This window comes from Carettochelys insculpta, chromosome 23 (genome assembly GCF_033958435.1).
Source record: "Carettochelys insculpta isolate YL-2023 chromosome 23, ASM3395843v1, whole genome shotgun sequence".
Classification (NCBI taxonomy): domain Eukaryota; kingdom Metazoa; phylum Chordata; order Testudines; family Carettochelyidae; genus Carettochelys; species Carettochelys insculpta.
The window spans coordinates 8792019-8817927 of NC_134159.1; the positions used below are offsets into that span (position 1 = coordinate 8792019).

A 25909-nucleotide genomic window follows, 5' to 3' on the forward strand; every position below is an offset into this window, starting at 1 on the left:
AGTCCATCAAATCAAATCCATGTAGTATTTCTTGGAGGTTGCTTCGTTTGACAAGCCCACTGCTGGACGCACTTAATGGCTAGGTCTCCTACTCCCAGCCCTCCATAGATGTTTTGCAGTCAGTTCCAAGAGCTACATCAGGCTGATCTCTGATTCTACATTGCATTGCACAGAATCGGTCCCATTGCCTGAGTCTCTTTATTCTTGTCTCTCCACATGCACAGAGGGACTGATCGAAAGCCCAGGAAAAGTCAGGGTTGCCGGGGGCGTATCTTTTGTCATGAGTGCCAATGGGTTTTGGATCCAGCTCCTATGTTAGGAGCGTGTTCTCTCGTACCAGGTAGGAATTCCTTATAAACACCTCTTCAGGGAACCTAGTTTTCAGAGGATTTGAATCCTATTCAGGGGATTTGCTTTACTTGTTTTTCAGCCAGCACAATTAGTGATATCACTTGTCTTAGTTTACGGTTTGCACAGTCTTGGGTTAGTTATACGGATGCTCTCTACTAATGCTATATTTGCTATTTACTCCTAGTTGTAACGAACCAATGGCCTCAGCCAATGCGTGCAACCCCTTGACTTGTACTGAGGCTATTTGGGGAGCAGCTGCAACACTTGGGACTTTTTAAAAACAGAGAGAGAGAGACGAAGAATCAATGTCCTTGGCTCCTAATGCAGGCCAGTGACTGAGGAGATGTGGTATTTCTCTGGGTCAGGAGAAGACCTTTTCACCCTTTCATCTGGGGCCCTCAGAACTGAGGCAGCAGTGAGGGATGTGCAGTGACATTTGAAACACCCTGGTCCTTTAGCAGCTTCCAAAGGGGTCTGGCCTCAGGGAGGACTGACTGGCACTCTTGCTTTCAAACATAACAATTGCCCAGGCAAAAATCTCTCACTGTCACCTCTGATTTGCAAGCCAAGACAGCTGGGAGCCCAAACAGCCAGGTGAAGAAGGGACAGTGCCCAAAATGCCCTGTCAGCATGGTACCTGCCTGGATGCCAATGGTCCCCTTGGTGCACTGATCAGTATCTGGGGTGCGTGTGGCAGGCAGCCAGCTGGGTATCCCACACCACAGTCCCTGGGACCACCGGGCCCCAGGATCCCTATTACTGAGAAGCTGCCCGGCCTGTTCCCAGGGGAGCTGGAATAATTTGTACAGTGGGGTGTTGAGAGCCAGCGAACTAAACTGCACCCCCTGTATATGATGGAATCCACGTCCAACCTGGAGGTGGGGGGACAGTACCCCCAATTCCTGCACCTTTGCTGCTGCCCAGCCTCAGCCCCGCTCCTCAGGGCGCTGTCCCGCCCCAGCCCCACTGTCCCCGCACGAGGAGGGACCCCCGGGTCATTCCCTGCTCCCCCTCGCGGGCTCCCGCTCCCCTCGGGGAGGGGGTTTCATTCACCCTCTGGGGGAGCTGCCGGGGTGACCGATCTCGGCCTGGGCGGGCGGCGCTGTGCTTCCCAGGCGGGGGCTGGTCTGGGGGGAGCCTCCACCGCGCCCCGGGGCAGCGGGACGAGTGCAGCGCCAGCCCGGCCGTGGACCCCGCCCCCGCCCAGCCGGCCCCACGTGAGGCGCTTCCCGCACGGTCACGGGGCAGGGCGGGCGGGGCGGAGGAAAGTTGGGCAGCGGCCGGGCAGGCGGGGGCGCCCCGCAAGCATGGAGGTGCCCGCTGTGAACCTCAAGGTGCGGGGCCGTGGGGTGGGGCTGGGCCCGCGGGAGGCAGCGCCGCGGGCGTGTGCGGGGCGCCCAGGCGCCTGTAGCCCGGCCCGGGCAGGGCAGGCCGGGGGCTGTCCCAGGGGTGCGGAGGTTGGGGGGTGGGGGGAGCAGACTCACCGGCCCTCTGAGCCGCGCAGGACAGCCTCCAGACGCTGGGGAGCCGGCGGGCTGAAGCCCGGCCCCAGGCCCTGGCAAGGGGGCCCCCCTCCAGGGCTGAAGCTCCCAGGCCAGTGTTCTCTCTATGGGCTGAATAAATTGTGCTGCGTGCACCGAGGCGTGTGCGGCTGTGCACCACCTGCAGAAACACACGGTGCCGGCTGGGGCGCGCTGTTGGTCTGCTGCGGGGCACCTGGATCGCTCCTGGGCGTCCATAGAAGCGCTCCGCTTACAGAGGACGCTGCCCACGACCCCCCGGCAGCTGGGCAGAAGTCCCTAGGGCACCACCCCACTGCAAGGCAGAGGTGTTGAGCTCCCCACCCCACAGCCGGGCAGGTGGAGAATGGGGTGCGGGGGGGGCTTCCCCAAGCCCCACTTTAATGGTAAAAGACCCACAGTTTGGCCACCCTGAATAACTGTACTTGGTTGTTTCGAGTCTTGTAGCCCTGAGTCTGAGCCTAGGGCTGTGGGTGAGCCTGGGTCACCCTGCAGCCAGGGGCCAGACCAGGGTTCCCTGTAAGCTGTGCATGTGGGCAGCCACTCGGGAGAAATTCAGATGCTGCCCTGTTGATCAGCAGAGGGTCCCCCCTAGATTTTGTTTTTCTGTGAGTGGTGCACACACCAAAATTGTTCTGCATATTGGATGGGGCAGAGTAGGGGAACATTGGTCCAAATGCTGTCATTTTTTCACGTGTGAGGCAGCTCAAGCTACACACCCAAGCCAGGTCTGTGTCCGACTACAGGGATGTGCTAGATGGGTAGGAGTCCCGGGTGTCCAATGCAGCGGGAAGGCCCAGGTCGTGGCTTGGAAATACCAGTCCGCAGACCGGGGTTTAGGGAGCAGTGTGCAGTAGAGAGACCCTCAGGATAACCCTAAGAGATGAGGACACACCAGATAGGCAGGCGTCTTTTGTTTTGACAATCTCCCTGTGACGGTCTCATGACTCTTGCTGGGGGCCAGGCATTTGCTAAGGGTCAAAATTCACCCTCTCTTCTAGGCTCTGCATGGTCCTTGCTGTATACCCCAAAGAGCTGCAATCACACGGTGCAGTGTGACTTGTAAAGCTGATGAAGTGCGATAGGGTATGAGTTGTATACTAGCCATTGGTTTTCTCAAAAATAGGTTCTCATTCTCATCTCGGGAGAGAATTTTTCTGTGGTTTAAGAATGAGCGGCAATCTTGGGGGATGGGCACTGGAGTCTGGCTTTCTTTAGCCTGGCTTTATCTTCACACCTTTGCAAGGCTCTCCCCTGGCTCTTCTTCTTGGACTTGTGCAGACCAGATTCTAAGAAGCCAAGTGGGGTTCTGGGAAGAGAAACTGGACTAGGAGATAGTCCTAACAAAGCAGGCATGTGCCAACTGGCTTTGGAGAAAGAGCAACCAAGTTCCTGAAAAGCTCAGTTACATTCCTGTCATGTATTTGTGCCACCCAGGCAGTGCTCCCTCTAGTTATTTCCATCCAGAGATGGAATACATTTTATATGCACCGAGTCTTGTGTGGATGTGCACCACCAATAGAAACACATGCTGCTAGTAGTGGGCACTGAGGGCGCTCTGCTAATCAACTGAGTGGCACCTGAATTTCTCCTGAGCAGCCACCCAAGTGCTCAGCTTACAGGGAACATTGAACCTAGGTTAGGGTCTGGCTGTGTCAAATATCAGGAAGCATGCAAGTTTTCTACAACGGAGGAGGGAGTATTTATAGCTAACTTTCCTTCTTGCAACATTAACTCTGTTAGTTATTAACCCTATTATGCATTTCTAACATACCCAAAGCTTCCTTTATCCACTGGGTAAGTGCTGGATGCATGAAGACTGCAGCAGGGACAATGATCAATTAACCACATTTTTCAGCGGCCAGCAAGTGATCCAGGATAAATTTCTGCACAAGCTTTCAGATTCTGAATAGACTTGGCTGCTGCTGGGCCAAACATTTTAGAAAATGATCCAGATATCCTGGGAGTTTTTGTATGGCTGAAATGGCTGTCGGGTTTTTTTGTAATGTGTAAGGCATAGTTTATAGTTTGCAGGACGTGGAATCTTTTCTGGTTAGCCAGTGGGCAGAGACAGATACTGAATCTGAGTGACCTTTCCCAGTGTGAGTGAGAGTCCACAACTTGGTGCGGAGCCCATCTAACCTGGGGAAATACAGAAGAATTCTAGCTCCTAGCTGTGGTTTAGGTCCATAACCTGGTCTCTGACTTGGCCCTCTGATGGATCTGAGGCCTTCCTCACATATCCGCTGCTGTAAGTTAGCACAGTTTCTTCCCAGAGCCCCCTGGCTGTTAGGCAGTGTCAGGTAGTTTATCTTTCCTCTGCCTATGTTTGTTTTTGAGGGGGAGAGGCCCCCCCTTTCCTGCATTCTTATCTTCAGTCTCTTTCTTTGCTGCTCATCACTTTGAATCATAGAACCACAGAATCCTAGGGCTGGAAGGGACCTTAGCAGGTCATCCAGTCCAGCCCCATGTTTGCCCAAACTGTAGCAGGAATAGTAACAGAGAGAAAGCTGTGCTAGTCTATGTACTATCCAAACAAAAAAGCAGTCAAGTAGCACTTTAAATACTAACAAAATAATTTATAGGTGAACTTTCATGGGACAAACCCACTTATTCAGACCATAGCCAGACCAGAATAGACTCAATATTTAAGACACAGAAAACCAAAAACAGTAATAAAGGTGGACAAATCAGGAAAAAAATTATCAAGGTGAACAAATCAGAGAGTAGAGGGGCAGAAGAGGAGGGGGGGAGCCAAGAATTAGATTAAGCCAAGTATGTAAACGAGCCCCTATAGTGACCCAGAAAATTCCAATCTTGGTTCAAACTACCTGTTAATGTGTCGAATTTGAATATAAAAGAGAGTTCAGCAGCTTCTCTTTGAAGAATGTTGTGAAAATTCCCCTTCAGTAAAACTCAGACTCTTAGGTCATTAACAGAATGGCCCAGTCGGTTAAAATGCCGGCTAACAGGTTTGTGGATCAGGAGTGTTTTTATGTCTGTTTTGTGCCCATTAACCCTTTGTCTGCAGGCATGAAACTGATAACAACAAGAAGGACAAGATTCCTCTCTGCATGATTATGAATAACTATGAAATGAACCAGTCTCATTAATTTTACTCTGCTGCAGCTTGGGGAAGTTAGGAAGACCAGTTCTGGAGTTGTCAGTCTGTAGATGTGGGAAAACACGCCGCCCCCGCCCAAAGACTGTGCTCCCAATGATAACAACATCTAGACTTTTCTGCCGCATGTTAAAGTGAAAGTTTACAGATTCTGGGCTTCCCACTTCCCTCTCCAAGGCAGGCTTTTTTTCACTTGCTAGAGGCAAGTGAGCAAATGGCCTTTTCAAACACTGGTCATGAGGACTGGGCTCCTTTCTGGCACTTTTAGAACGCTAAATTGTGTGGGACTTCTATGGAGGATTTTGCTATGGTGAGAATTTCTGGTAGCTGGGGACACCTGAAAGCTCTTGCTCTGGTCCATTTTTTTTTTTTACTGTCTGAGCACAACAAATACAAAGTGTAATTGTGAGAAACAAGGACATCCAAGTAAGACAATAAACAAAACACACTAAATAGCTGTTGTACCATAGATGCGGGGGGAAGCTGTTTTGAGTTAAATTTGCCTCTTATAAGATTGGCTCTATTAGGTCTGCTTGGAAAGCAGAGAACCTGGGAATTATCATGGTGGGTTTTTTTAAGTGACTCTGTAGCTGCTGGAACCAGGGCTTGACGTGGTTTCCATTACATACAGGGTTTACTGTTTGGTTCAGTGGCTTGCAGCACCCCCATGATATAAATTATTCCAGCGCCCCTAGGGACTTGTGAAAGCGACCAAACAGACAGCCCTACAAACCGATATCTGTTTATTTGCAGTGTGTGTGCTGCAGGAGCATCCCCATGGTGCTGTCCTTCCAGTGTCTCCCATCAAGATTCTGGTTGGAGGAGAACAGTTCCTGGTAGCTAGTCACCCTTGTTGTCTCTTGAATCTGCCTGTTGTGTTGTGTACCCTTATCATACTACCACAGCGCCTAAAGGCCTTTATTGTAGGAGGAGCCAAACAAATTATAACCAGAGAAGCCTTGCCCCCAAAGAGCTTACCATCTAAATAGAGAAGACAAGCTTGAGGTGGTAGGAGGGAAATATCCCCACTTCATGTGTTGGGATCTACTGGTCCCAGATCTCCTGAGATTCCAATTAGGTGTCTTGACCCGGGTGGGCATCCTTCTGTTTGCCCTGGTAGCTTTTAACAGGGGAAATGTGTATACAAAGGCTCAACCGAAAACCTTTCCGCCTTTAGTAGCTGTAACTTCTAGACTGGGGCTTAATAAGGGGGTTTGTCCCTTAGCAGAAGAGATTTCAGAGGCCAGGGATTAAATCCTTGAGCAAACGGAAGGGAATTCTCCCTTCCCACATCCCCGTGTGTAAGAGCCTGCTTGCAAAGTGACTTGTGTAATCTGACATGGAGGCAAAGATATTGTTAGGTGTGTATCCCTGACACCACGCTGATTCAAGATGCCGTTCTGAATTGGACTGAGACTGCCAGCTAACCTCGCAGGTAACCAAACAGCTGTTAGAGAAGGATATCTTGTCACTACCAACCAAGCCTAGTAACCAGGACAGAAAAGGACCCGTATAGCATTGCTAATACCCTTAAAAATCAGTCCTGGCATAGCAAGAGTCTGACCCCTCCCTGCCTGATAAGCATGCCCCATAATTTAATAACTGCAATATTGGTACAGACAGCTTGAGATGGGGAAAAGCTACCTAATTATGTTAAACAGGGAGGCTTTAGGGGATTCAGGGAGTATGTAATGTGCAATTAAATTCTACATAATTAAGAACTGCCCTGATATTGTGATAGTCTCTTGAGTAAACACTATTTGCATTTCTCCTTTTTACAAGGGAAGATACTGTATTTGACTGATTAGCAGCTTCCCTTTCATCTCCAGGGAGAAACGGGGTGGGATGAGAGAGAAGGCGTATTTTGTAGCCTTTCAGGAACAACTGAAATGAAAATCAGTATTAAAAACCTGTCTAAATGGCTTTTGATGGTGGGACAAAATCCAGCCTACCTAGTGTTAATGCTGAGTCCCAACTCTGCTACGGTATTGCACCTATACAGGAATGTATTGCATCTTAAGTCCTACACACTGTGATATTTAGGCAGAACAGGAGACGTTGGGGATCGCAGGCCACCTGTCATTGTACAGCTCTTGGCTTTTGCGAGTTTGTGTTGCAGCTTTGTTAGTCATTCAAATTTTTAAAAGCAATAGTTTTTGTATGGAACTAGAGAGTGGAAGAGTGTGGTCTTATCCTTGCAGCACCGTGCTGAGATCTGGGAGAGACCAGTACTGAAGAGGGACTGTTGTTTTGTCCTGTGTTTGCACAGCGCTTAGCACCAGGGAGCCCTGGTCCATGACTGGGGCTTGTAGGTACTGCTATGATACAGATAAATAATGATCCAGGGTTCAGTTCCCAGCTCTGCCACAGTCTGTCTGCGTGACCTTGGGCAAGTTACTTCAACTCTTGGTACTTCCGTTTGTAGGCTGGTAATGCTATACCTTCTTTTTCGGTCCCATCTCTTAGGGGCTTGTCTACACTGGTGTGGGGGGTTGCAGAAAACCCCCGTTTTCTGAGGAAAAAAAATCCCTTTTGTCCACACTGCAAAGCCTGTTACAGTAAACTCTCGAGAAGCATGATTTCGTTTTGTGCTTAACTTGCATTAACACAAGTTAAGTGCAGATTGAAACTGTGCCCTCTGCCAGCCTCTGGCTCCACCAGCTGGGAGAGCCCAGTGGGCACACAGCTGCTTGCGGCACGGTTTCTCCCATGCACTTCAACCAGCTGTGTGCCCCACAGGTGGGAGAAGCCGGAGGCTGTGTGGCTGCCCCTTCCCCCTACACTTCACCCAGCTGGGGGAGGCCCTGGAGCAGCAGAGCTCTGCAGAGGCTCAAGCTGCCTGCTTCCCCAGCCAGAGAAATTCCAGGGATGTCCCCAACCTCTCCCCCTCCAATTTATATGAAATTTGATTTACTCAGAGGTTGCCACGTACGCAACTGCTGCATAAATCGAGGGATTTCTGTATTCTGGAGTAAAACGTTGTTTAAATTGAAATAGCAACTTCACCAAAACAAATAACTTTTGCCCAACTCCCCAGCTTTCAATTTCAAAATGACTCAGTGTGAGTCAATTGCTTAAGCAGAGGTAATTACGACTTAATTGACTTCCAGGGAGGCATCCCACCGTTGCTCTTCTTTCAAAACTGGGTTCTTTCGAGTGAACGTTCAGTTTTGAAATGCTCTTATAGTGCGAATGCTCTTTTCAGAAATAGCTTATTTCGAAGTTAGAATGTTGAAATAAGTCATTGGCCAGTAGGCACGCCTGTAAAAAAGAAAAAAAAAATGATGCTTCAGTGCATGTTCTGCCTATGAGAAGTCTCAGTAAATGCAATGAGATAGGAACAGTCCAAATCCCTGTAATATGCAGACATGCAAAAATAGTTCCTCAAGTTCAGTGCAATGCATTTGGATTGTAAGGGCCAGACAGAGACACACTGACTTGGGTCGAGAAGTCCCAGTGATTTTAATAAGATGGTCACGTTACTTGAATATATTGTCATGTAACCCTAAATTGTGAACCACGTGGGGGCTGATGTGACTTTCATTAAGCACCCTTCTCATACAATATCTTTAATGACTGAAGACTGCCGTGAGATCTGCAAGTGTTGCAGTCTATATGGGCTGACTGATTGCATCTTCGATTTGCTCTGTGGTTCCACATTGATGCTTATCATGTTTTAGCGAGGTTCCCACCTCTGTACCACTGGAATATACGACACACATTTATCTGCTGGCTAAGTGCGTCTTAGGGAGTAGCAACAGAGCACAAATTGTTTGGACTCAGCGGGTTCAGTGCGTCACTTTTCATTCTGCTATTAGTTTCTGTCTCTGGACTGTTTCAGAATGGCTGGGGGAAGTTCACAGCAGAGGCTCAGCCCACCTTTCCCAGCTGTAAATCAAATTGAAAACAAATAGAGAGAAGATCTCGGGGCAGGGGGGTTAGTGGGTGGGTGGGAGAGAAAATCACAAACCACCAAGAGGAGAATGCTTGTGCTGCTGATTTGCTTTGTTGTAAGCCTCGAACTTCTTGGCTGTGCCTTGTTAAACTCAATGGTCAGAGCCATTGACATAAATATTTCTATTAAGACGGTGCCTGTAATATTATTGCCCTGGCAAATTTCGAGGCATTGCAGTGCCCGAAGATGGGACCTGAGCACTTTAAATTCCCCTTGAGTTCACTGGGAATAGACAGAATCCAGCACCTTGTTGGATTGACCCTGGGTTTTTTTTTTAAGCAGGAATCTGGGAGGCTGAACTCTTGTGGTCTTCAGACCAGGCAGAGTTGCTGAAGCTGGGCTAGGTCTGTGAACAGAATGGCAGGAGAGGAAAGGAGAACTGATTAAACCCTTGGAGCCAGCGGACAGAGGCTTTCACTGAGGGCTGATACAAAATGGCCTTTGCAGGGGAGCTGCGGTCATCCCTTGGCAGAGGGCCCCATGATTGGAACGCCAAGTCAGTGGCGATTAAAATGCTCTAATCAAATGTAGGTCAGATTGCCAGGCTTTCTACTCAAACTGTCCAACATCAGTAACTCCTTTAAAAACTCTGTGTAAACAAGTATCACTGGGTTAGTCTGAATCCACAAAAATGCGAAGTCCTGTGGCACCTTGGAGACTAAGAGCTATTTTGGAGCATAAGCTTTCATGGGCAAAGAGCCACTTCATCAGCTGCAATGTAGTGGAGATTCCAGAGGCAGGCATAAATATACAGGCTCATGAAAAGGAGGACGTCCCAATTAAGAGGAAGGCCAGAGTTAACAAGGTCAATTCAGTCAGGGAGGATGTAGCCCACTTCCAGCAGCTAATGTGGAGGCCACATCCTCCCTGTTTGCATTGACTTTGCCAGCTCTGGCCTTCCTCTTGATTGTGACGCCCTCCTTTTCATGAGCCTGTATAATTAGACCTCTGGAATCTCCACTGCATTGCATCTGACAAAGCAGGTCTCTGCCCACGAAAGCTTATGCTCCAAAATAGCTGTTAGTCTATAAGGTGCCACAGGATTTTGCATTGTTTCTGTGTAAACCAACTGTCCAAAGAGGTAAGAGCTAGATCAAACAAAGCCCAGCAGCAGAGGCCTGGGGAACCAGCTGTGTCCATCTGCAGTTGTAAACCTGCTCTCTGAACTGGTTTATTTCTGGGTCCTGTCTGGGGCTCTGTGCTGTCCTGGCTCTGGGAAGGCAGTAAGTACCGTTTCACTCCAGGTCTCTGCCATTTATCATACTTTTTGACCTGCCTTCTCTCTGCTCTCCTGCAGGCAATCGTTCTGGTGCACTGGCTGCTCACGGTGTGGTGAGTAAATTGTACGCTGCTCGGACGTGGGGAGCAGAGGGGGGTTCTGGAGAGCTGAGAGTCTGCTATTGAGGTGTGAGGCTGGGGGAGGGGGGGTTACTCTGTGCAGCATGGTTAGGCCTGGCTGTAATATAAGCACAGCATAGTGGTGTTGGTATGGCCCCGGCGGTGGGGTGCGGGGGCATCTCCCTTCCATCTTGTTCACAATCAGAGCTGGGGCCAGTTTGGGTGGCTGTGGTGGGCAACAGCCAAGGAAATTTCTCCTAGCGCTTCTCTTCTTTCGGGGTTGGTCCTGGCTAGTGCTCCACCCTTGTGCCAGGGGAGCCGTTTTGCAGGGGGCGTCACCTTTCAGACATGAGGTAAAAATCACACACCTCAAGGAACTTAATCCTCTGCTGGTGTAAACTGGTGTCGCTCTGTCAGTGTCAAGGGAATGACTTGGGACTCAGGCTTCCTGTTTATCTCCTGCCAACTAGTATGGCCTTGCAGGAGGCCTGCCACCTACTGAGCAGTCCCTAGTGGCCAGAGTTCCCTTTGTAGCAGCCTCCCTCTGCTCCTGCCTTTGAGGGGTCCTCAGTCTCCCCCACAGCTTTATACGTCCTGCCTCCACCTGAGGCGCCTTTAATGGCCTCGGAAAGTTCCTGCAGTAAAGTCCATCATGCAGTCCAATGGGTCACTCTTATTTCTGGCTCCTGTGCTGTCTGCACAGAGCTCACCCCCAGCTCTCTGCAGGGTCTCCTCTCCTTGCCATTTCTCCATAGAGTTTAACCTTCTGACTGTGGCTCCCTTCTCTTGTCAGACTCTCCCATGTCCTGAGGGAGAAGGCTGTTTGTATACTTCCTACATCCAGAAAGCTGCACCCGATTGGTTGGAAGAGAGGGGAGTCCTGCCCCACCCTACATTACAGGCCCCTGGTCTCAGATCCTTAAAGAATTAGAGTCCTGGGGTTTTCTTCTCATCAAACTTCTTATTCTCTGGGACTGTTCCCTCTTTCCTAGTACCAGGGCTTTTCCGAAGTCTTAGTTTCATTTCAGCTTCTTGGAACAGAGTTTTCTGGTCCCCTTTCACCCGTTACCCTGTTATAATTCCCACCACTGTCATGCCTGGGTACCTCAGTCTTTATAACACGTTTGTGAGGTTGGGCCGTGCTAGTAGCACTCATTTTATGGGTGGGAAACTGAGGCACCAATTCTAATGCCTGGCCCAAGATCTGATGGGGAGTTCATGGCAAGGTGGGGATTTGAACCTTGGTCTCCTGGGCTGATGCTTCATCATTGATTCATCCTGTCTTGACCACCAAAAGAGCCCTTGGCATGATTAGCACAAGTGAAATTAAGTCAAATGTTCTGCCCAGTTTCCCTTGCTATGTGTATTAATGCATCTCTGAGGCACTCTTTGTCATAGTATCTAGATACGAATATTGCATCAGTGTGAATTATTGGAACATTACTTAGGATGTCTGACAGAACTCTCTGCCAGTCAGCCACATTTAGACTTACGCGCTAGTCTGGAAGAATCAAACCACAATAGCTGGGGCTGGGTCCATCAACTGGTTTCTTAGGAACAGGCTTGCTAGAAGAAGCTGAGTTTTGCTGTGCACCCTGCATTATAGCCTGTCTCTGACCCCCTGTAGCTTTAATTGACTATAAAATCCTTCACTTGTTCTAAACTGCTTTCATGCTGTTGTGGACTACCAAAGAGCTGTCATATTTCACAATGGAGGTGACTGCATCTCAGTGATGGGTGAAAGGATCATCCTACCCATATAGGTTGAGAGTGAGAGTTTGGCTGTTGAAGCAATTTAGGATTCTTCAACATTAAAGGTGTATAATGAATTCAAGAATCTGTAAGTGATTTCACTCACTCTGTAGTAGAGATTAAAGCTCCCTGTGACAGAGTGTTTCTGTGGGGACTATTGCATTAAATATGTGAACAGCTTATATATAGGCTTGGCAGAATTCAACTGTTGAATTTTGATCATTTCAATGGGGAATGTCAGTTTTTATTTTAAGCATTTTTTCCTGAGATTTTATCAATTTAAATGCCAACAGGTCAGATTATTATTTAATAACCATAGAAGTTGCAAATCAATAATCTAAAGCTAAAACACACTGTCAGTGTTTCATGTGAAAATATGCAAAGTCAATATCCTTAAACTTGAGGAAGTTCTCAAGTTGCAGTTTCTTACTTTGCTTGTCTGTACATTTTGATTATCCTTGATGGAAAATTTCTTTTTGTTGGGATGTGCGTGTAATTTGAAGTTAAAGTTTAGAAACATTTACCAATACAAATCAAACCCTTTCAAATCTATTTATGTATCAGTGTGGACCAAGGATTTGATTCCAGAGGGGAGAGTTACCACCACTCCTCCAGGAACTAAAAGCAGTTGTGGGGGCAAGAGGGGAGTGTAATCAAGGGGATAAGCTTGTAAACACTTCCAGAGAGGAACCAGCTGGGCATAGATTTATGTACACTGTGTCAAACCAAGTTTCCAGAAACCAACAAAGAGGACTTTTGGGGGCATATAAAGGCTAATTTTAAACTGACTTAGGGCCTTCCTTCTGATCTAGTAAATGGACCCAGCAGAAGGGTTGGAAAGACACTGGTTGTCTCTGGTCTCATTAGACTGATGGTTGATTTCTTGTATGTTTATTATGCATGTTTAACCCTGTTTATTGTTTTCTTTATGCTTTCTCTACAATGCTTTTACCCTGAATAAATGGGCTTGCTTAGAAACAGCTGTGGTAAATTGTAACTGTGTTACCAGCCTGCAGGAGGGAGCAATGCATAAGGGCTGGCTTTTAGGCAATCTGGCTTGCTGAGGATAATGCAGTGTAAAGCAAGGAGCTGTGCAGGTTTAAAATCTCCCAGCCGGAAGTGAATGAGACAAGGCTCTGTCCAGAGAGAGAGGATGGCTGGAGACTTGACTGGGCAGTCCTGGAGTGGACCATGGAGGTAGAGATACAGTTGCAGTTACCTAAAATAGTGACAGTCCCAAACAAGGTCCAGGGCCCACTGTGGTAGGTAGAGTATACACACTTTGCAAAATATGGTCTCTGCTCCACAAGGTGTGCACTCTCAACTGACTTCATCTGGAATCAAAGCATTAGGCTAACTGTTGACTGTAAATTTTAGTTGTGTGTGGGTTTGGAAGCATTAGACCTTGGGTGGCCCACACATGACCCACAGGCCAGACTCTGTCCTGTGGAGTCTTTTCCTCTAGCCCACGGAGCCAGCAGTGTTGCCATTTTGAAAGCCGTCTGTGGGGCGAATGGTCAGCAACCTGCAGCTCCAAAGCCTCGTGTAGCTCTTTAAGGAGCCATTTGCAGCTCTGGACACTGCCGCCGCTGAGTCCTCCTCCGGCTCCTTGCCCTGCTGCCGCTGAAATAGTGGGAGTCAATTTAATTAGTTGAACAGCTGGCAGGAGGGATCCAGCCGTTAAACTGATTAAACAGTCCCATTATTTCAGTGTGGCAGGAGAGGGAACTGTTCGCACTGTATGTAGGGGAAGGGACTAGGAGGGCTGCATGCAGCCATGCTGAGGAAGAGGTAGTGGCCTGACAAAGCTGCAGCAGTGGGGCAGCAGTAGCAGCACACGCAGTTTGTTTGAGGTAGGTGGGGGGCAGTTTGGGGCGGAGAGGGGTTAAACCTGGGGGTGGGCAGATTTGGGGCTATTTTATGTTCGGCCCCCAGAACATGTATAAAATGGCCATGATGCCCCTGATGAGAAAGGGTTGGACACCCCTGCATTAGACCTTAATCAGTAAAGGTCAGTTTTACCTTACACACATATTAAGAAATAAATATTTCTGTCAATAATAAAAGTTTACCCAGAGGCAATCTGTGAAAAAGGCTGTGTGAGAACTTTAGAGTTTAAGGCTAAAATTTTGAGATACAATATTGACAGTTTGTGTTTTTAACAACAATAAAGTTTTAACTTTTTGAATTTCAAATTCTGCTGTCATCAAATAGTCAGTCGGACCCCATCCATTATTCTCTAAGCCTGTGGAAATTGAAGATAAAAATTTAAAAAGCTTACAAATAAATGGTGATATTAATAGTTGAAATTTTAAAAAATGAATTCTGCCAAGGCTGCTTACGTAATTAGGTTTTTAGATGTAAATACATCTCCATAACAGGGCAGAGATACATGTCTAGCTGCAGTGGAGGGCAACTGGGAACAACTTGTGAACAAACTTTAAGAAGCCCTAAAGAAACTTATCTTTTTGTTTAAAATCCCAACTCTTCGTTGGTAGGGGATTTGGTTGCACAAATTACATGTGTGCTATGGTGAATGCTTGAGCTCAATTGCCTTCATAGCTGATGATGGGTTGAGAGAGAGAACTCTGGGGAAAGTTAACAGAGACTGCTGGGGGAGTAATCTATGTGTTTTGTAGGGGGTGGATGCAGAGACCTGAGAGTGGTGAATGGAGAGGTCCTGTAGAACTCATTCTTGGCTCTGACCCATGATGGAACCAGACAACCTAGATTTTCAATATATGAAGAGCTTTAGTGGTAGGGAAGTAATTTCTTCATATTGCTGGAAGAGGTTAATAAGATAACCTCTGAGTCTTCCCTGGAGGAGAAAACCAGGCGTCTTACTAGCACGGAGCTAGAGTTCTGTACTGAAATCTTGCAGCATGCAGGTCTAAGGGGGTTGTGTTCCAGTGTTTCAGTTCACACTTGTCATGTCAGAGATGTTCTGAATATTTTTATTGTGCCTTGTTTGCCAGGGGCTGCATGGGACAATTATGGCTTCCAAGCTCCTACGAATGGGCAAACTTCACTGTCCTGGCAGTGGGAGTTTGGGCAATCGCTCGTCGGGATTCCATTGATGCAATAATCATGGTAAGTGTGGGATCAGGCCTCTGCCCCAACAGGCTCTTTAAGAGGATGTTGTGTGGGTGACATTACTGCTTTTAAGGGGAAAGCAGTAAAAATTCTTCTGAGCTGATTCCGTTTTTCTGCTGTGCTTGGAATTGGAAAGGGCACTTCTTATGCTCCAGGGGCCAGGTTTTCAGACTAGCTCAGCTCTCGTGTAGGCATCAAACTGAGGGTCACAAGTGCTCAGCCCCCATTCTTCCCAGTAGGATCTGCTGGGAACTGAGCAGTCCTGGAGGAACTCTTCACCCTGGCATCATGTTGCACAAGCAACAAAAAAGACACACGCACACACGAGTGACGATGCCACCACTGCTTTAAAACAACCCACTGTGTTCAACTTGTCAATAGAAATACATTGATCTGCCTCTTTAAAAGAGCCCTATTCTAATTACAAAATCTGTCTCTCAACATCTTATCCGCTACTGATAGAAGTAAGACTGAAGATGACTAGAGCGACAAGATATTTCTCCTGTAAGTCTTATTTTGTGCATTTGACAGCACTTTGATCAGTCCCTGGATTTTCTACAGCTTGTCCTGTTCCCTCCCATTCCGCTGGGAGAGAATTTTTAAAAAAAACTTGGAAATTTGATTGTGAACCCACACACGTTAGCGGGGGGCTTGGGCCAGTGTAGGACAGGGAAAGTACTGTTAACTATTGAAATTAACTAGTCCCTAATCCTGCAAAAACAACATACTTATTTGTAGGCATTTTGAGTGCGCTTGTAGAAGTCTGTGGAATGGCTTACAGCAATGAAGTTAAGTCTGTGGATAACTCTGATGTCTGCAGTTTGAGGAGGACCCTCCTAAACTGGAGAGGATTCGGAGCAGAGCCATGAGAATGCTGAAAGTAAACATCTTATGGCAGCGGTTCCCAGACTCCATTGCACTGTGACCCCCTTATGACAACAAAAAATTCCTACAGGTTGAACCTCTCTCGTAGGGCACCCTCGGGACCTGACTGGTGCTGAATGAGACAATTTGCCAGACCACAGGAGGTCAATATTGTCTAGCACATTACCAACAGTTCCACTGCTTTCCTTGTCTTTTAGAAGATATTTGGGGTAAATTAGGGCTAAATAACAGCACAGAACACTGAGAGCCAGGACTGGTGGCTGGAAACAAACTTTACGGGACTGTGGAAAACTTGGCCACATCCATGATCAGTGGTCGTCCAGCTCACTAAAATCATGCCGGATATGGATGTTGCCGGACGATAGAGTCCCAGATTAGAGGGGTTCAGCCTGTACATGACCCTAGGAGGGAAACCTGTGCCTGAGCCCACCCAAAGTGGGGGCTTAAAACCTGAGTCCCGTCACCCAGGATTGACACTCTTGGGTTTCCACTTTGGCCCAGGGCTCAGGTTTTGGCCCCTGTCCCCAGCAAATCTAATACCACTCCTGCTGACTCCATTGAAAAAGGACCCACAATCTGAGAACTGCTGCCTTATGGTGATAGACTCAAGGTACTCAATCAAATTAGTTTACCAAAGAGAAGATGAAGAATGACTTGAAAAGCTTGTAAGTACTTTCATTGGGAATACATATTTGATAAAGGGTTGTTGCATCTAGCAGACAAAGATCTAACAAGCTCCTATATCTAGACAAGTTTACACTGGAATCAAGGCATACATTTCAACAGAGTGGGGAGTTAACCATTAGAACAATTCACCAGTTCACCAGTGGAGACCATTTTAAAATCAAGACTGGATGCTAAAAGATATAATCTAGTTCAGATAAGAATTATTTTGAGTATGTTCTGTGTTATTTCGGAGGCCAAACTAAACGATCTGGCCCGAGAATCTATGATATATCTTTGCAGACATTCCATAAAGAGCCAGTACTGGGTAACATAATATATTCAGCAACAAATATTCATAATGGACTATAATGGCAGAGAAAAAGGAGGGTCAGGGCAAAACTGGGAGGCAAGATAAAATCAGTATCTTAGATGCCTATCTACAAATGCAAGAAGTATGGGTAATAAGCAGGAACAACTGGAAATGCTAATAAATAAATACAACTATGACATTGTTGGCATCACAGAAACTTGGTGGGATAATACACATGATAGGAATGTTGGTATGGAAGGGTACAACTCGCTCAGGAAGGATAGATGGGGAAAAAGGGAGGAGGTGTTGCCTTGTATATTAAAAATGTACACACTTGGACTGAAGTGGAGATGGGCATAGGAAACGGATGTGTTGAGAGCCTCTGGATTAAGCTAAAAGGGGTAAAAAATAAGTGTGGTATCCTGCTCAGAATCTACTCCAGGCCACCTAGCCAGATGGAAGAAGTGGATGAGGCTTTTTTTAAACACCTAACAAAATCATCCAAGGCCGAGGATTTGGTGGTGATGGAGGACTTCAACTATCCAGATATATGTTAGGAAACTAAAACAGCAACACACAGACTATCCAATAACTTCTTGGACTGCATTGGAGACAACTTTTTATTTCAGAAAAACCTACAGAGGGGAGAATAAAAAAAGAACAAGTTAAAAATCACTTAGGAAAGTTAGATGTCTGCAAGTCACCAGAGCCTGATGAAATGCATCCTAGAATACTCAAGGAGCTGATGGAGGAGATATATGAGCCATTAGCTATCATCTCTGGAAAATCATGGGAGACAGGAGAGATTCCAGAAGACTGGAAAAAGGCAAATATAGTGCCCATCTATAAAAAGGGGAATAAGAACAATGCAGGAAACTACAGACTGGTCAGTTTAACTTCTGTGCCAGGAAAGATAATGGAACAAGTAATTAAAGAAATCATCTGCAAACACTTGGAAGGTGGTAAGGTAATAGGGAACAGCCAGTGTGGATTTGCAAAGAACAAATCATGTCAAACCAATCTGATAGCTTTCTTTGATAGGATAACAAGCCTTGTGGGTAAGGGAGAAGCGGTGGATGTGGTATACCTAGATTTTAGTAAGCCATTTGATACAGTCTCGCATGATATTCGTATCAATAATCTAGGCAAATACAACTTAGATGGGGCTACTATAAGGTGGGTGCAAAACTGGCTGGATAACCTTACTCAGAGAGTAGTTATTAATGGTTCTCAATCCTGCTGGAAAGGTATAACAAGTGGGGTTCCACAGGGATTTGTTCTGAGACCAATTCTATTCAATATCTTCATCAATGATTTAGATATTGGCATAGACAGTACGCTTATTCAGTTTGCAGATGATAGCAGGCTAGGAGGGGTTGCAACTGCTTTGGAGGATAGGGTCAAAATTCAAAATGATCTGGACAAGTTGGAGAAATGGTCTGAAGTAAAAAGTATGAAGCTTAATAAAGACAAATGCAAAATGTTCCACTTAGGAAGGAACAATCAGTTTCACACATACAGAATGGGAAGCAACTGTCTAGAAAGGAGTATGGCAGAAAGGGATCGAGGGGTTGTTATAGTGGACCACAAGTTAAATATGAGTCAACAGTGTGGTGCTGTTGCAAAAAAAGCAAACGTGATTCTGGGATGCATTAACAGGTGTGTTGTGAACAAAACACGAGAAGTCATTCTTCCGCTCTACTCTGCGCTGGTTAGGTCCCAGTTGGAGTATTGTGTCCAGTTCTGGGTGCCGCATTTCAAGAAAGATGTGGAGAAATTGGAAAGGGTCCGGAAAAGAGCAGCAAGAATGATCAAAGGTCTAGAGAACATGAGCTATGAAGAAAGGCTGAAAGAATTTGGCTCATTTAGTTTGGAAAAAAGAAGATTGGGGGGGGGCATAATAGCGGTTTTCAGGTATCTAAAAGGGCATCATAAGGAGGAGGGAGAAAACTTGTTGTTCTTGGCCACTGAGGATAGAACGAGAAGCAATGGGCTTAAGCTGCATCAAGGGAGGTTTAGGTTGGACATTAGGCAAAATGTCAGGGTGGTCAAACAGTGGAATAAATTGCCTAGGGAGGTTGTGGAATCTCCATCCCTGGAGATATTTAAGAACAGGTTATATAAGTGTCTATCAGGGATGGTCTAGACAGTACTTGGTCCTGCCATGAGGGCAGGGGGCTGGACACGATGACCTCTCAAGGTCCCTTCCAGTCCTGGCGTTCTGTGGTTCTGTGATATTATATGAATGCAGAATCTCGAGTCTGAAAAGTAAAAGTTGGTAACGTACTCTCTATGCTCGTGCTTGGATACCACAGTGAGGGGTAGCAGTATGAGCTAGATCATTAATGTTAAGCACTAGATAGATCATTAATGCTGCGTTTACTCTTAGCGTTTCACTCAGCCTGGATAAAAGAGAGGCGTAACTCAGTTTCGCTTTAAAAACAACAAGAAGTCCTGTGGCACCTTATTGGCTAACAAATGTTTTGGATCATAAGCTTTGGTGGGCAAAGACCCACTTTGTCAGCTGCATGTACACCAGTTTCACGTTGCCTCTGTTACTTGCACAAAGGTAGTGTTAGGGCTACAACCAAGTTAGAAGAATATTGAAATCCTTGCCTATGATATTCTTTAAAATCTAATGCCATGTGAATCCCTAATTGGAACATCTATGTGCTTGCAGTACAAATACAAATATGGGTCCATCTTAGACTTGTCAAGTCCCACTTGATACCAACCCTTAAGTTTCTGCATTCAGAGAGACTTGGCAGAGTTCCCCCGAAGATGCTGGTTTGCTCTCTCCCGAGCTCAAGGTGCTGCGTGTATTTAAAAAATAAATCTCCCTCTTATCCAGGTAAATAGAAATGAGAAGGAAAAAAGGTCTGAGATAGGTGAGCAGGGAAAACTGGGAATGAGACCAAGGGTCTTCCTATTGGGAGAATATGTCTTTTACAGAATCCTAGAACACTAGAACTGGAAGGGAACTGGAGAGGTCATCGAGTCTTGTCCCCTGCACTCACAGCAGGACCAGGCACCATCTAGACCAGTGGTTCCCAACCTTTTTTATTAGTGCGGACCCCCAGTAACCCACACAAACCATTCGCAGACCTCCAGCAAAGCCAATCTAGCCGCTCTGTACGCTTCATTAAATGAAGAAGGAAACCACAACACAGCTTTTCAGACAGCGACTAATAAAATTATTGAAAGATTTAATTTAAAAATAATTGATTGTAACTTTGCAATTTATTTAAAACTTATTTTCTGTGATAATTTTTATTTTATTCTTTTTTCACGGGCCCCCTGCAGTACCTTCATGGACCCCCAGGGGTCTGCAGACCTCCACTTGGAAACCACTGATCTCTAGACCATCCCTGACAGGTGTTAGTCTATTCCAATCTTAGATATCGCCAAAGAAAAGTGCCAAGTGTTAAATGAACAGAAAAGAAGAGATGTCCCTGTCAAGGGGGTGTGAATGCCATGCACTGAAGGTCACCGTGATTACAGTGGCATGCTGGCTTAGAGGTAAGGCAGGGTAAAGCCAATAGCACATGAGTGCACATCTTCAAAGATGGGAATGTGGTACATCTTGAGACTCTGGCTTCTCTTGGTTTGGGCTGTTCAGCTCTTGTGGGTGGGTGACATTCCCACTCAATGTCCTTATGTTGCTGATTTCCAGTTCCTGATTGGCCTGTTGCTCACGATCCTCACCGACATCATTCACCTGAGCATCTATTATCCCCGGAGTAACTCTCTAACGGACCTGCAGCGCTTCACTGCGGGCATGGCCATCTTCAGCCTCCTCCTCAAACCCTTATCGTGCCTCTTTGTCTATCAGATGTACCGGGAGCGTGGGGGAGAGTACGTCTTCAACCTAGGTAGGCGGTCACAGATCAACGTATTCTGTCCTTTCCTGCTGCATGTCTGGCCTCTGCCTGTCTTCTGCGTCCTTCATGCCGTGGTCTCAGTCTGCGATATGCACGGCTGGATTCTGCCTCTCCTAGTGGATCTCTCTTTTGCCCGTTCAGTGTTCTCCCCTCGTTCTCTTCTTGTGCTCCCAGTATGTTTCATGCCTCTTTTTTTTTTATGTTGTTCTTTTCCCTTGCAGACCGGGAGTCCTCATCTGACAGTCACTTCAGCTGTGACGGCATTGACTCCACTGCTATCCCCCTTGTTCAACGTAGCTGAGCTGCCTGTCCATCCTCCCCGCTTAGCTGTCTGTGTCCCAGGCTCATGCTGGAAGCTTTTGTGTCTTTTCTCACCAACCAGTTCTGTTCCAGCTTGTTGGGACTGGGGCAGAAGGTGGCAGGGGAGGCCAAAAGGGAGAAATTAAGGCATGTTGAGGGAATGGGCAGGATATGGGAGTTCGGTCCCTTACATAGGAGTTTGCATTGCCTACACAACTAGGCATACATATGGGAGCCTGGCATCTCAGCCTTACTGTGTGGCCTTGGGTAAATTGTTTGTTTGTTTGTTTGTTTTAAAAAAACTCTCTGTGCCTCAGTTTTCCCTTATGATATATGGGACTAATATCTACCTTATTGGGGGAGCAGTGAGGAATCGTTGGTGTTGCCGATGTCCTGGATAGGTGAAACATGTCTGTACTGTAGTTAAAAATTCCTCAGTGACCTTGGCAGAGAAAAGGAGAGTGTTAGCTGCTGTGAAAGGCCCTTCTGCAGTGAGTATGGCACAAGTCCTGAGTCCAAATTGACTGGCTCGCCAGTCCCCACTGAGCTGCTCTTTTGGGGAGTCCTTGGCTGAGGGTCCTGTGAGTAGAAGCTGCCAGGTGAATCCTGGCTGTGGGATTGCGTCAAGCACCAGCCTCACTGATGCCTCCTCCTGCTTCCTGTACAGTGCTTTGGAGCCAGCTTCTGCCTCCTAAAGATCTGAGCAGCAACCTGCCACCCTTGTCTCTTCAGAAAGTAGCTTGGGCTAATGCACCTCCCAGCCCCTAGCTCTGACCTGCCTGGCTTGTAGGAAAGTGGGGGAGGGGTCAGGAGGGCTTTGCACTGCTACAGAAGATAGGGCATCCCAGGGAAGATGGGATCAGCTTGGGTGCTGGGAGATTCCAGTCACATCCCACCTAGTGCAACAGGCTTTGGCTTTGTTGCCTGCCACTCTCTCCTGCCATGCCATTCATGCACCTGAAAGCAAAACACATCAGAGCCAGCCCCTGTGGGTCCTCAGCATAATCTAGCCAGGTACCTTGGCACAAGCCCATCAGCTGCTTGCTGTGCTTGTAACCCAGACTTCCCACTGGCTGGCTTGTGGCAGGAAGAGAAGGCCTTGTTGGACAATGAGCGCTGCTGCCTTCCCCAAAGTTTTAGGTACTGCTCCTTCCAAGGGTGAGGCCTAGACGTGGATCCCATCTCTAGCTCTACACTGCTCTGTCACTGGACTGAACTCAGTGAAAACTGGAGCACTAGTTCCCTGGCTTCCCTCTGGCTTCCCAATGAGGTGTATCACTGATTTGAGGCTAACACATTCACCAAATGCCCCCCCTTGGCTCTTTCCTGTCCTGCTTTGTTCCTGTTACACATTTTCCTGGTCACTTGAGTGTGGTTCTTTCTATGCAAAACAGCCGTCTGTTGCTTGGCAGCTCCCCCAGCCCCCCGTTTGCTGTCAGCAGGGGCTGTCGTGCCAGCGGCGAGCATTGATTTAAGTAATTTTCTAGCTTCTGACAGTTGAGCAGCCCAGATTGACAAGAACCATCTCTCTCGCTCACATTGCCGTGGGGCTACACCAAGATACTTAACACAGCAAACCATGTTTGTAACCTTCACCAGGGCCCAGCTGTATTTAAAGACAAGTGTGATGTGTTTTGCTTTGTAACTGGGTCCTCAGAGCGATGAGGCCGGGCTTATTCGAAGAGGGACTGAGGAGTGAATCGTGTATTTGGCTCTTTGCTGATTTCCACCAGCTGGGCCTGGTGGCCCCAATATTCATTAACTGCAGTGTAGATTTAGTGTCCCCCCGATCCCACAAGAAACTATTCCAACAGGGCTCCAACAAACTGTATTTCAGCAGCATTTATTCTGGGAGTTATTGTGAGTGTGGCTAGTCGGCTCAGCCTCAGGTCTGCAAGAGCAGGACCTGTCAATGAACAAAAAGCCCCTGTGTCATTCTGAGCGAGAGCTAGAACTCATCCCCTCCACCTATTCAAATCATTTTGGAAGCCTGGCTCTACCCCTTCTGGGAAGCTCTGTGCATGTGCCTGGTACCCCACTCCTTTTAGGACCTAGCCCAGCCTAACACAGCCCAGCAGAGCCTCTGTGTAAGGTTCAGGCTCCTTCTTCCTGAGAAGAAGAATTAGACTGGACGCCTCACTTATGAAATGGTTGTACTACCCCTTTATTCAAACTCCCAGCTAACCCTTGTAATTGTAGAGGACCATTGGGCACCAGTGTTGGTTATTGTGAGCTGTCTACTAGAATTAGCTGTACTGGAGCAGTGACCAGGCTGGTCCATCCCCTCTACTAGCCTGCATCTGGTCATTGCCCATTGCTGCTTCAGAAAAACTGAGTCCAGCAGCTGGCGCATTGTGCATGCTAAGCAAGGAGGTTGACTGAGGGGGTCCTCCTTGCCCCCGTGCAAATTGTACAAGGAACGCTGAATGCTTTTACCTGAATGAGCAGAATTACAAGTAGCGTGTGTCACCAAATTCCTTTGGGTCAAGAGCACAGAGCTGACCTGCACACTGGTTTTATGTGGCTTCCTGAGCATTGTCTGAAAGCTTTTTCTGTGCCTCCCCATGCAGGTTTCCCTACTGTGAGCCGGGATCGCAGCTCATACCAGTCAATTGATCAGCAGGATGCACCTTGCCCATACCCTGACCTGGACAGCAAGCCAGCCCCACACCCTTACTGAGATGTTCCCCTCCTTGCTGGAAACGCGCAGGACCTCAACTGATGTTCCTTTCCCCCACCCAACACCATATATAACTACTCTTTCTGGGTTTTTCCCCCTACTGGGTGTAGGCAGTAAGATGAGCAAGCAAGAGAGGGTCTAATTTTACTCCTCTGGAGCAGCAATCCCTTCCTGAAACTGGGTGGGCTGGTTTGGTCCTGCACTGAGTTCCAGTGATGTCTGTGTAAGACTCAGGAGTAACCCTACCATAGCCTGCACCAGGATGTTACTATTGTCTGAGTAGCTGCAAGCATCTTCTCCATAGGCTCCCAAATGCTGGACTCTGCAACTCCTGCATCACAGATACACCTCACTACCCACAAGATTCATAGAGGAGCCAGCTTAAATGCCCATCTGTTTGGGCAGCCAGCGACTGAGCCCGGGGAGTGATGCTGGGTCATGTGGCCAAATCTCATATGTTGCTGATGGAGTTTGTGGAAATCTCCTGTTTCATGCTCATTAGTTCATGTTCCTCATGCTACTAACTGCCCAGGCTAGCTGAGAGTAATTACACACTGGGAAGAATAAAGGTGGGTGTGGTGGGCCAACGAGGTCATGGTCCCTCTCCCTGAGCTTGGAGTCTCTTCTGTTGATTGTACGCAGGTTTCAGGTCCACAAGGGCTCTGTGCGATTACTGTTAACTTGTTGGGTTGTAAATACATTTTGCCATCAAAAACAGTTTGCCTTCACTTGGCATCTAAATAGAACTTTTTTTTCTAAAATAAAATGAGCAGAGTACCACTGAAGTTGAAGCTCTGTTAAAAATTACACATCACTTGTCCCGCTGCCTCATCTGTAAGGTGGGAAATTGGTGATGAGTTAGAATTAAGACCGGTGGCGTGGAATAGTGGTAAAAAACAGCAGAAAAGGGCTTTATTTCTAGGTTGCTGGCTCAAGGAAGCAGTGGGGAACTTTACTTTGCAGTTAATCCGGATGGTGTGTATGCTGCATCTTTTGAGCATTCCCACAGAACTAAAGGCCTGTCTCCTGCAAATGTTCCAGTAGTTTCCCATTTCAAAAGATACTGCAAACCCTCTAACCAGCTCTTGTATTCTATTTATTAATTATCAGGTGTCACATTTTTTCTAGTGCCCTTGGTGAGGAAATCACTGTGTTTTACACACGAATGACAACATTGCTGCAAGGCAGGTACTACATTTTTGATAGCTTGTGAAAGGGATCCAGAGCAACAAAAAGCTCTGCCCAGCCCACCCAGCAAATCAGTGGCAGAGTTAGTGATAAACCCCTAAAACCCTGGCTACCCACAATTTTTAAATGACACTGTGAAAAGAGAGCCCTTATTTGAATATAAGCACAAGGGCCTTTGTAGTCACGATATACTAGATTCTGCAAAAGTGAGCAAATGTAGTATATGCCAGCATGCATTCCACTGCTGTGGCTCTGAATGCAGATTTTGTGATGCCTGCAGGAGAGCATAAAATCCAGTGCTTCCCGGAGATCCTATTTTAAACTTGTGGCAAGACACAGACAGAAATGTATAAGGTGCCAGGTAGAATACCCCCACGCCCCCTGCAGTGGCAGGGTTTGGTTCTAAGCTGTGTTCCCTATAAGCTGAGCACCTGGGCAGCTGCCCAGGAGAGATTCAAGCACCCACAGTATGTGTTGCTATGGGTGGTGCACCTCTGCAGGTGCCTTGGCACCCATAACAAAATTTATTCTGCCCAGGCTTGGAAATAATATAGGGACCGCGGGTTCTAAGTGGTTGACTTGCTGCACGTTTTTCATGATGCGCTGGGGACAGATGTCTGGACTATTGTTTTCTTTACCGTGCCCAAGAAAGACGAGCGATGAAAAACACCGGGCCCAGCTTGGGCAGGAGGCGAGGCAGAGCACTCCCTCTGCTGCCCCCACCTTTCGCAGGAAGAGAAGCCGAAGTGCCTGGTCTGTGAAGCCGGGCGCTTGCCGGAGAGGCTGGGGTGCGTCTGGGGGGGGCAGCGGTTCGCTTGCGGGCGGGGTGGCGCTTCTGACCCGCACTCGGCGGTGGGGAAACTGAGGCA

At 47.3% G+C, this 25909-nt stretch overlaps 1 protein-coding gene across 1 annotated transcript; it reads left to right on the plus strand.

The window, feature by feature from the left end:
- The first annotated feature begins 1574 nt into the window (after nt 1-1574).
- On the plus strand, nt 1575-24661 carry AGTRAP (angiotensin II receptor associated protein). Its single transcript, XM_074975529.1, has 5 exons — nt 1575-1685; nt 10245-10279; nt 15013-15127; nt 20665-20863; nt 23743-24661. Exons 1-5 carry the CDS (start codon nt 1659-1661, stop codon nt 23850-23852), a joined length of 486 nt encoding a protein of 161 aa, XP_074831630.1. The 5' UTR covers nt 1575-1658; the 3' UTR covers nt 23853-24661.
- Nucleotides 24662-25909: the final 1248 nt, after the last annotated feature.

Excerpts from the sequence above, each read along its gene's own strand:
- AGTRAP (XM_074975529.1), top strand. The coding sequence starts at position 1,659 with ATGGAGGTGCCCGCTGTGAACCTCAAG. Across the intron at positions 1,686-10,244 it reads TGCCCGCTGTGAACCTCAAG|GCAATCGTTCTGGTGCACTG; the intron begins GTGCGGGGCCGT and ends GCTCTCCTGCAG. Across the intron at positions 10,280-15,012 it reads CACTGGCTGCTCACGGTGTG|GGGCTGCATGGGACAATTAT; the intron begins GTGAGTAAATTG and ends CTTGTTTGCCAG.